The following is an 11,432-nucleotide window of genomic DNA, read 5'->3' as shown; positions in this document are numbered from 1 at the left end:
CTATTAGAATAAGAATATGTTTATACAATTCTATTAGAATAGGAATAGTAATAGAAATAGGAATACTAAATAGTATTCTACTTGGTAAAGGATTGTATTCTAGGGTCTATAAATAGGATCTCAATGTAATAATGTACACAACAACAATTTAATAATATTCTTTTCTTATATTTCTCACAGTCTGCATAGAGCATCATAACTTCCTCCATAGAAGGAGATAAAATAGACTAGTCATACTGTCAGGATGCGATTTTTTCATTATAGGCAGGATATTAGTCCACTCTACAAAAAATATAGCTAAAATATGTCCAATTTGGAGGAGGGTAGGCAGAGTTGAGATCAAAGGAGGGTGAGTTTCCATCTAACCGACCATGATAAGGGGTTTCCACTTTATTGATTAGGTAGAGTGAAAAGGCTAGGAAGCATACATTTAAATTTAAATGATAATTCAAACTAAACAAACAGAAGGCAGGGACTTTATAAAAAACAGTCACAGATAGTAAGGAAACCAACTGTTGTGAACAAGAGGAATCAAGTTGCTGACCTGGATGACATGGGGGATGCCACGGAGAATAATCACATGGCTATGCCACGTAAGAGTTCTAGAAGAGTAATTCCTCCTAAAAGACTTGGCGATTACGTTTGGAAGAGGGGGAGGTCACGTGACAAAGGACAAAGTTTGCTGCAACAAAATGTATAAACAGAACAAGGACTGGGCATAATGGGGCAAGCAAAATCATGATGGATCTTTCTGATTTCTCACCTCTATTTCTCTAGTTTCTCATCTCCTTCTTCAATCTATCTTCTCATCCCATTTCTCTTATCTATCACTAGTTATTTCTTCTTGTATTTCAGATTGCCTTAAATATAGTTTATCAAGTATTGTTGTTGTTTACAGAAGTGTAGTTGGTTCAGTTTATCAATACAAAGGTGTCCTTGAGAACTATTGTTATTGTTCCTTAGTAACCTCTTTGTTACATTGGTGCTTTCATCCAGAGGTCTTTAATGGAGGACCAACAACTCAAGGCTCTAATTGCAGAATCAATGAAAGAAGTAAAGGATTCATTCGCCAAGGATCTCGCTGACATGCGAGCCTTTTTCCAAGAGATGGTGGGGAAAATAGTTCTGATGGGTGCTCCTTAACGAGATCCGTTCATGGATGCTCCAACGGCACCAACCCTTCGTCATAAACCAGCTTCGGTTGAGTTGGGTCGTTTTGGTGGTGAAAACCCAGAAGCATGGCTATTTCAGGCCGAGCGTTACTTTGATTTCTATGGCATCGCGGCAGCACACAGATATACCTTAGCGTCTTTTTACCTTGATGGAGAAGCCTTGGATTGGTACCGATGGTTGTTTCGTAACAAACAACTAGTCGGATGGGACCATTTTGTTGAAAAAGTGAAGATCCGTTTTCAACCAAAAGGGCTTGAGTCAGCGGAGGGAAGATTGGCGAAGCTCCGTCAGACGACCACGGTATCAGAGTTCCAGGGACGTTTTGAGGCTATGGCAAACCAGACCAATGATATCTCAGAGAGGCTGATGGTTCGTCTGTGCATCTCTGGGCTAAGAGAGGATATTAAGGGTTCTGTACTTGCTCATGGACCTAAAAGTTTTGAGGAAGCTCTTGATTTGGCCCATATACATGAGAAGAGGATCCAGGCGGAAAAGGGGCATGTTCAACCCGCCTTTGCTAATAGGATTCCAGCCTTGCTTCCAAACCCTAGCACCAAAACCTTTCATGATCCATCTTCTAAGTCCATTGTTCCTGCTTTTTTATCGACCCCAACACATAATAGACCACCACTCAAGCGTTTAACACAAGCTGAGATCCAAAGCCGTCGAGAGCGTGGTCTTTGTTATTACTGTGAAGAGAAGTATACTGTAGGCCATAAATGTAAAACCCCACCTCATCTTCTACTCCTTACGGATGGGTCAACTATGGACCCTCTATTGTTGGACCCTTTTGTCACAGATGATATTTTGGCTCAGGATTTGCAGTGCTTAGAGTTACAGGAACATTCCGCTATTTCCTACAATGCACTTGCCGGAGGAAGTTCACCTTCTACACTTCGATTTACAGGGCAAGTGAATGGAACTTCGATTCAGATCTTGGTGGATGGAGGAAGTACCCATAATTTCATTCAGGAACGAGTGGCACGCTTCCTGCAATTGTCCACTGAAACCATCTCTAGCTTCCCTGTTGTTGTGGGGAGTGGCCAGCGCCTCCGCTGTGATGGAGTGGCCAGAGGCATCACAGTGTTGATTAAGGGAACTACACTCATTGAAGACCTGTATATCATGTCACTACATGGCGCCGACCTTGTTCTCGGGGTTTCTTGGTTGGCAAAACTAGGTCCAGTGCTCACTAACTATGCGACGAGAACGTTGGAATTCAATGTAGGAGGAAACCAAGTAGTATGGCAGGGTGAATCTCCGACTGATGTGCAACCCGTACAACTGCATAGCTTAAGATGAAAGGAAGCTACGGAAGCCATTGCATCCTGTTTTTGTCTGGAGATAGTTACTGGATATAACTCTGTTATAGAGCAGCCTACTGTGGAATTAGCAACTTTGTTAGAACTATATGCTGATGTATTTCAAAAACCATCGGGATTGCCACCTTCCCGTATCCAGGACCATGCTATACATCTCAATTCTGGGGCACAACCAGTGAATGTTAAATCCTATAGGTATCCTTATTTTCAGAAACATGCCATGGAGCAAATGGTTTCTGAGATGCTTAAAGAAGGGGTGATACGGGCTAGCACCAGCCCATTCTCATCGCCGGTGTTGCTGGTTCGAAAGAAAGATGGCACTTGGCGTTTTTGTGTTGACTATCGAGCGCTCAATGCAATCACAGTGAAGGATCGGTTCCCAATCCCAACTATTGATGAATTATTTGACGAATTGCATGGGGCTCATTATTTTTCTAAGCTTGATCTACTCTCAGGTTACCACCAAATTCGTGTGACGCCTTAGAACGTGTCTAAAACAGCCTTTCGAACTCATGATGGTCACTATGAGTTCTTAGTAATGCCGTTTGGATTAACTAATGCTCCTTCAACCTTCCAGGCAAAAATGAATGAGATTTTCAGGCCGCACTTGCGTCGCTTTGTTCTCGTATTTTTTGACGATATCTTGGTCTACAGCCCTTCTTGGAACACTCATTTGGAGCATGTGGAGACTGTCTTACAATTACTACGACAACATCAATTAGGGGCTACGCGCTCTAAGTGTTTGTTTGGGCAGCCATCAGTTGATTACTTGGGCCACATTATTTCGGCGCAAGGCTTGGCAGTGAATCCGAATAAAATTGAGGTGATACAACAATGGCACCCTCCTAAAACAGTAAAAGAGGTGCGTAGTTTCCTTGGACTTGCTGGGTATTATCGACGTTTTATTCACCATTTTGCAGCAATAGCAGGGCCACTGTATAACTTGCTGCGGCGAGACTCCTATCAATGGACAGAGGCAGAGCAACAGGCCTTTGACACTCTTAAGGCCAAACTGGTTTCTACTCCTATCTTATGTCTGCCTGACTTTGGCCAAGAATTTCAGGTTGAGACTGATGCGTCGGGGCAAAGCATTGGTGCTATACTTTCTCAAAAGGGTCATCCAATTGCATACTTCAGTCAACAATTGAGCGCCCAAATGCAAAAGGCATCACTTACCATCGAGAAATGTTTGTAATAACTCAAGCTGTGAGTAAATGGAGGCAATACTTGTTGGGGCGCAAATTCACTATTATTACTGATCAACAATCATTGAAGAGCCTCACATCAGACTATTCAAACTCCTGAGCAACAAAAATGGCTCACGAAGTTAGTGGGGTTTGATTTCCAGATAGTCTATAGGCCTGGGAAACAGAATGCTGCTGCAGATGCACTTTCTTGTAACTTTGAGGCAGCCTATATGACCATCTCTATTACGTCACTTGAACTAGAACAAGAATTGAGACAACTAAATGCTAATCACTCGGAGTTACTAGCAATACAACAAGCGAAACAAAGATCGGATGAGGACTTTGTTGATTACCAGTTTAAGGAGGGGATATTATTTTACAAAGGTCGGATAGTAATTCCTACTGATTCACCTTTGCGCCATAAGCTGATGTTTGAGTTTCATGCCACTTCTATTGGGGGTCATGCTGGGGTTACTCGGACTTACCATTGATTGGCCTCCAACTTCTTTTGGAAGCATATGCGCAAGGATGTCCAGTCTGTTGTCGCAACTTGCTACATTTTTTTTTATGACAAGTTTAACCCGCAGCCGCTACCCTTTGGGTGCGCACAGGGTAAAACCCCCGCTCCTATGCAATAGCTCGCAAACCACATAGGAGAGGTAACCTGCACTAGGCAAGCCCGGTGCGACAAGCTCAACCCAGAAGACAAACCCCTTGCTTTCGTTGGCAAGGGGTTTCGAACTTGAGACCTTCATCATGGAAGTCCCAAGCCCAAACCACTGGGCCACCCCGAATGGTGCAACTTGCTACATTTGCCAACAGATGAAAGACTCTCACTTGCACCCGGCAGGTTTACTTCAGCCTTTGCCAATACCGGACCAAGTCTTTGAGGATATTGCCATGGATTTTATCACTTGCCTTCCTAGCTCCAAAGGCAAGACTACCATCATGACTGTGGTGGATCGTCTCACCAAATATGGGCATTTTATACCCTTACCATCCACCTTCTCAACTTATACGGTAGCTGAAGCATTCGTGATTTGGGTTATCAGGTTACACGAAACCCCTTGAACTGTTGTAACTGATCGAGATCCTCGCTTTCTGCACTCTTTTTGGCAGGAGATTCATCATTTGCAGGCATCCACGTTGGCAATGAGTACAGCTTTTCACCCTCAAACGGATGGCCAATCTGAGGCCCTCAACAAGTGTGTTGAGCAGTACCTAAGATGCTATGTTGCTGATGTTCCTGCTACTTGGGTTTCCATGTTGCCTTGGGCAGAGTTCTGGTACAATACTTCGTACCAAACTTCCGCTGGAATGACACCTTTTCAGGCTTTGTATGGGCGTGAGCCTCCTACTGTTGCACGATATATATTAGGAAGTACATCCAGTGAGTTAGTAGAGTCCTTCTTGCTGCAGAGGGACAAAGTGTTACAACTACTCAAGCATAATTTGGTAAAATCTCAGAATCGCATGAAGGCTTTTGCAGATAAATCTCGCACTGAGATTACATATGAGGTAGGGGATTGGGTCTTTGTGAAGCTTAAACCTTACAAGCAGTCTACTCTGCGTTTGCAACGCGATCACAAGTTGGGGAGGCGCTACTTTGGGCCTTACAAAATTCTGAAACGTGTAGGTGTCGTGGCTTACAAATTGGATCTTCCCGAGGCTGCCAAAATTCATTCTGTGTTCCATGTTTCTGCCTTGAAACGATGTGTTGGTGAACCAGTTCAACAAGTCACTCCATTGCAGCTCACAGACACAACATCTTTAGCAGATCAACCTAATCCCAACCTTGAGGACAAGGTTGTTTTTCAGGGAGGGAGTATTGTTGTGAACAAGAGGAATCAAGTTGCTGACCTGGATGACATGGGGGATGCCACGGAGAATAATCGCATGGATATGCCACGTAAGAGTTCTAGAAGAGTAATTCCTCCTAAAAGACTTGGCGATTACGTTTGGAAGAGTGGGAGGTCACGTGACAAAGGACAAAGTTTGCTGCAACAAAATGTATAAACAGAATAAGGACTGGGCATAATGGGGCAAACAAAATCATGATGGATCTTTCTGATTTCTCACCTCTATTTCTCTAGTTTCTCATCTCCTTCTTCAATCTATCTTCTCATCCCATTTCTCTTATCTATCACTAGTTATTTCTTCTTGTATTTCAGATTGCCTTAAATATAGTTTATCAAGTATTGTTGTTGTTTACAGAAGTGTAGTTGGTTCAGTTTATCAATACAAAGGTGTCCTTGAGAACTATTGTTATTGTTCCTTAGTAACCTCTTTGTTACACCAACAATCTGGAAGTTTTTGTAGCAGCTTGTAGTTTTCTGTTCTCTTCAAATTATCTAATTGGAAAAGAACAAAGCATATAGACCTTGGTAATCCATCAGAATTCCTCTCGTCAGCCAACTGCTCCAGTAGTTCCCGCAAAGTGGCAACATACTGTGAAAGATGTAACAAAAGGAAATAGTAAATGCATATGCCCTATGAAGAAAAAATTCAGATGACAAAAATTGTACAAGTAATTGCCTATGCCATGATTTTCTGAAAACATAGAAAGTAGAAACAACCTATGCCGCAAGTTGCAGCTGTGAGCATAGAAAATTATCAACTTTCACATATAACAACTACATCAGAAAACATACAACGGAAAAGGAGCAGATCAGCTTCCTGAAACAGAGGCTCCATCAGAGACATAAAAAAAAAAACAGTTGATGCATGTTTGTACAGAAGATTAGGGAAGACAAGGAGGTTGTGAGAAATATAGGAGAAGAATATTATTGAAATTGTTGTTGTGTCTACATTATTACACAAAGACCCTATTTATAGACACTACTACAATCCTTTACCAAGTAGGATACTATTTAGTATTCCTATTTCTATTTCTATTGCTATTGCTATTGCTACTCTAATAGGATTGTATAAACCTATTCCTATTCTAACAGAGGTATTACTATGACTCTATCTCTCATCCTACATCTGATTAAAAAACTTCAGTAGGTGGACGAGCCTTCCTGAGCCCTGTTCATCCTAGATATGGTGATATTGCAGTACTACTAATTTAATCACCATGTTGAGATCAGAAAAGTACTTATGCTCCAAAAAATATATTTGACAGGTAAATGTGTTGAAGGCATGCAAGTGAGGTACAACATTGTATACAAAATTTGTATTGCAAAGCCCAAAAAGATGCATCCTTAGAGAATGCAAGTACTCTGTATGCACTGAAGTCCCAATACTAAAGCCATAGAACACTATCATTTTCCATTATAGTTTTACTCAATAATAAACTAAAATAGGAGAGTATATTTAACAATGGACAGAGTTGACCGTTAGCCTCTCTGTCCATCAAAGGCACAATGGTTCATCTTTTCCTAAACAGTCCATATAAAATTACTTGAGGAAAGACCCACTTAATCAGCCCAAGTAGGATGAAGATACATAGCCTTCTTTATGGATGAACTCGTACTGGTATCAGAACAGTGGAAATCCTCGTTACCCTTCATTCTGTTGGTGAATCAACAGAGCTATCAGTTCACTTGAAGCTGCTCTCGAATATATAAAGCTTCCAAAATAGAAAGAAGACTTTCTTAAATGCTTACGGTTCAATTGCTCATGAAACCTTAATGGCTTATGCTTCTACAATTTTTTTATTTTATTTTGTAGGGTTTTATTTACTTAATGAATCTAGTGTCAACTTAGTGGTGGAGTATCCTTTTCATTTTGATCTGGTTGTAAGGTGCTCATGGTCATCCATTATTTCCTTATTCCATTTCATCATTTGGTCAAGAGACAAAGAGCAGGAACAAGACCCTTCGGGGTGGCCCAGTGGTTTGAGCTTGGGACTTCCATGTTGGAGGTCTCAAGTTCGAAACCCCTTGCCAGCGAAAGCAAGGGGTTTGCCTTCTGGGTCGAGCTCGTCGCACCAGGTTTGCCTAGTGCGGTTTACCTCTCCTATGTGGTTTGCGAGCTATTGCATAGGAGCGGGGGTTTTACCCTGTGCGCACCCAAAGGGTAGCGGCTGCGGGTTTCCCTTGTCATCAAAAAAAAAAAAAAATGCTTACGGTTCACACAGATTTTATGAGCTCCATGAAATAGCACAATTCATAAGTTCTTCAAAACCTCTAGCAAAATAATAGGCAAGAGGAAGAGAAAACAAAAAGATATCGAAAAGCATATAGCCATCAAACTACTGCTAGTAAATACCTATAAGGTTCATTTACACAGGCCAAGTGTTTCAAAGTTAGCATCTCAAAGCATATCATGAAAGTCAAAGAAATGAGCCTCTTAAGTCTTAATACCCAGGAAATAAAGACTACCAGATGTCTTGTTTTGTGTAACTATAACATGTGATTTAGGTCGAGCACAACTTTTCCAAATTAGATAACCAGATATACCCACACTCGAAGACTGAAAAATGAAATGAAATTACAATCCAGATAAACCCACACTCACAGACTAAAAAATGAAACTAAATTACAAAAACCAATAGGCAGAATGACCTAGAAGACCCTTATACTTGGCTCTGTTTGTCAGTTGGACCCTTATACTCACGACTTTGTCAACTGAACCCTTAAACACATTAAAACGCAATACTTTAAACCCCTTTCTTATTCTATGTGTGTAAGTGTAGCACAACCGCTTACACATGGAATTCCACGTCATTTTGTAGAATTCCATGTCATTTTTAATGCCACATAAGAAATTAAATGTTAAAAATAAAAAATAAGTTTGCACATGAAAATTTTCAATATCATGTTCTTCATATTTGCTCATAATTGAGCACTAAATTCATGTCAAATTGGTCTAATTCTTCCTATTTTACATGAAATTTTTTACAGTTAAAGCTTCCCAACACAAACCCAATAATTTTCCATCATAATTTTGAATTAATTTCATAAATTCATAAAACCCATTTGTTATTCTTCAAGCTTTTTCAGGATGTTTATCAATTTTTCAGTATACACCATTACTCTTCAAGATTTCAAAATTATCTAAACTTCAACCTTTCACAAACAAGATTTGAAAACCCAGATTTTTAAGAAGGAGAGGGTGGGGGTGGGGGGCTGAAGGAAGAAGAAAGTTGCAGGCGAGGGAGGGGGGTGGGAGAGGGGCTGATTGGTTGATTTTAAATTATTTTTTTAATGATTTCTAATATAAAAAATATATATTCACTCGCTTTAAGGCGCGTGCAGTCAAGTATTTTTCCAACTCAGCAATATTAGTGCCACATAAGTTCGGTCAATGGTCAGATGTGTTTAAAATATTGCGTTTTAGTAAGTTTAAGGGTTCAGTTGGCAAAATCGTGAGTATAGGGGTTCAACTGACAAACAGAGCCAAATACAAGGGTCTCCCAGGTCATTCCGCCAAACCAATATTAGAGTGTAGGCATGTTACAGTAACAGAAAGATTAAGCCTTTAAGGACTAGAATCATCTATTCAAGAATATAATATCTTAATTTATATCTATCAAAAAAAAAAGCACAATCAAATCAATGAGCTGATAAATTCACCATGTTCACGACAAGTCTCACATACATGCAAACCCAAGCCATAGGGAAGAATGAAAAGAAAAATAAACAAACACAATTATCAATTCTCTAAAGTGTTGAACTTGAATGACCTGTGCATACATGTATAAGCTTTGCTTGATTTTGCTGCTGTGGTGCAGTTACAAGTAACCTCTTCAAGTTCACTTCAGTTTTGCTCAACCCCATGACACCCTCTAGGGAACTTGCTGTCAATAGCTGATCAAGAAAATCAAATCTTTCCAAACCTGTCTGTAATCTAGCAAAAAATGTAGAACAATATGCAAATTTTCTACTCATTACATCAGATTATGTTTCTTCTTTATTATAGAATTTCCATCTAGCTCTATCATGCACTTCTAGCATATTCTTCACATCTTAAGACCACGAACTAACGAAGTGTACATAGTCCTAGTTTAAACGTTCATATTTCCTACTTCAATTGCTTAATAATCACATATTCAAAATATTTGTAATTCAAAACAAACTAATAATTGAAGCAGATTAATGGAGTAATCAACTTCACTACATAATAAATGCACCATGATCCAATCAAACAAAAGGGTCCACTTGAATGCATACTATAACCAACTCAGGAACTAGTCACTTTAATAAACAAATATCCCTTTTTGAAATAATTATAGTCACATATGTTAATTTATTCATCTCTCTAAAGCAGCATGAAAACTACTAAGATAGCACTGTCACACCCCATTTTTAACCATAAAAGATTAGATTTACGTTTTAAGTTCCAAAAGGGTTTTCTAGATTGAAAGTGACAAAAAATGTGTTTCAAAAGGGATTCATTTTTAAAATCGGAGCCGCCACTTCACATTGGATTTTGGGGTGCCAAGTCACTTTAATAAACAAATATCCCTTTTTAAACAAGTTTGACTCAAATAGACTGGTCAATGACAGAGATTCTAGTTAAGAAATTCTATTTAACGAGAGGAAGGTGTGAGACACTCCTGGAGTCTCGTTGTTTTAGCACGGTCGCTTTAGTTGACTTTTATTTGGCTTGTATTGGCTCAAATAGTAACTCATTTGGAAAAACTCAAAGAGATGCAATCACGGGCACCAAAAATGGGTTCAAAACAATATCTAAATTTATTACAAACCGAAATGAAAGTACCTATCTTAGTATCCTATGCTACATGTCCATGAACAGCCTTCCTCCTTTACAAATATTCTTCGGGGTATTTTCCCGGGAAATAAGTACATTAATTTATTGAAAGCAAGTAAAGACACATGCAATTAAACAGACCTAGAATTGCCTACCAACCCAAACACTATCTATCATCCGTAACAACCCAAAACTCCTTTTACTTGAAACCCGAATTCAATATTTAGCAACACCCACGGTACGATCAATTCCATGAACCTGAGCTCAAACACTTTATTTAGTTTCAGATTACTTACTACAATCCCTTTACTTTGTCTAACAACAAATACACTTAAAATCTCAATTCAATATCAATCCAAAATTTAACAGTGATAAGAACACTACGTGAAGAAATATCACAGAAGAATCAAAGGCAAGCATTTCAATTCGTAACACATAGATCTATTAAAATCCAAGCACTAATTAAATACTATAGGATTAGAAATGAACCTTCTGTATAGCTGAAATTCCTTTCCAAAATTGAATCGAGCCGACACAGCAAAATGAACGAAGACCCAACAACAATGAAACTGAGTATATGCAATGCCAAGGACCAGGACCTGGAACCTTGACCGGACGACTAAACCTCGATCGGAACTTCAAACCATACAATCGAACCAACTCCTATGTCGAAACCGATACCATCGAGAGTTTACCCCGTCGTAATCGGATTACCAGGGAAGAAGTTCTAATGGATGATTTCAGATGAAGCTCACGTCGTTAATCGGATTCCCAGAGAATCAAGTTTGTTCACTCTGTTTCTGTGCTGTTCCTCCCTTCGGAGTATGAATTTTGTTGTAAAATTTAAAATGATACTTTTATTTACAAAATATAATTTATAAATTACGAGTTAAAAAATGGATATTATACGGTGAATTAAAATATTTTGATATCCTGTTTATAAACTAGATTTGTTGATTTGGTAAGATTGAGTAAGAATTGAGAAAATTTTGATAGTTTTCGTAATTTCTGAGTTTTTATGTTTATGAAAAAGATAAGTTAAGAAACCCAAATTATATGACCAATCAAATTTCAACTTCATATCAATTTGATT

The 11,432-nt window shown here is 39.2% G+C and overlaps 1 protein-coding gene across 5 annotated transcripts in view; it reads right to left on the bottom strand.

The window, feature by feature from the left end:
- LOC102587298 (uncharacterized) overlaps positions 1-11,164 on the bottom strand; it is a 17,163-nt gene extending 5,999 nt beyond the window's left edge. The window contains exons 1-3 of one of the 5 annotated variants that reach the window (XM_006352996.2): positions 10,829-11,164; positions 9,322-9,475; positions 6,063-6,130 (exon numbers count right to left, since the gene is read on the bottom strand). In XM_006352996.2, the coding sequence (XP_006353058.1) occupies positions 6,063-6,130; positions 9,322-9,405 (152 nt within the window). In that variant the 5' untranslated portion in view covers positions 9,406-9,475; positions 10,829-11,164. The other 4 variants (XM_015311177.1, XM_006352997.2, XM_006352998.2 and 1 more) reach the window with 4 other exon arrangements.
- Between the last annotated feature and the right edge of the window lie 268 nt (positions 11,165-11,432).

The sequence above is a fragment of the Solanum tuberosum genome, unplaced genomic scaffold (genome assembly GCF_000226075.1).
Source record: "Solanum tuberosum cultivar DM 1-3 516 R44 unplaced genomic scaffold, SolTub_3.0 scf00141, whole genome shotgun sequence".
Taxonomy (NCBI): domain Eukaryota; kingdom Viridiplantae; phylum Streptophyta; class Magnoliopsida; order Solanales; family Solanaceae; genus Solanum; species Solanum tuberosum.
The sequence above is the reverse complement of the archived record's forward strand: the minus strand, read 5'-3'. Positions and strand labels throughout refer to the sequence as shown.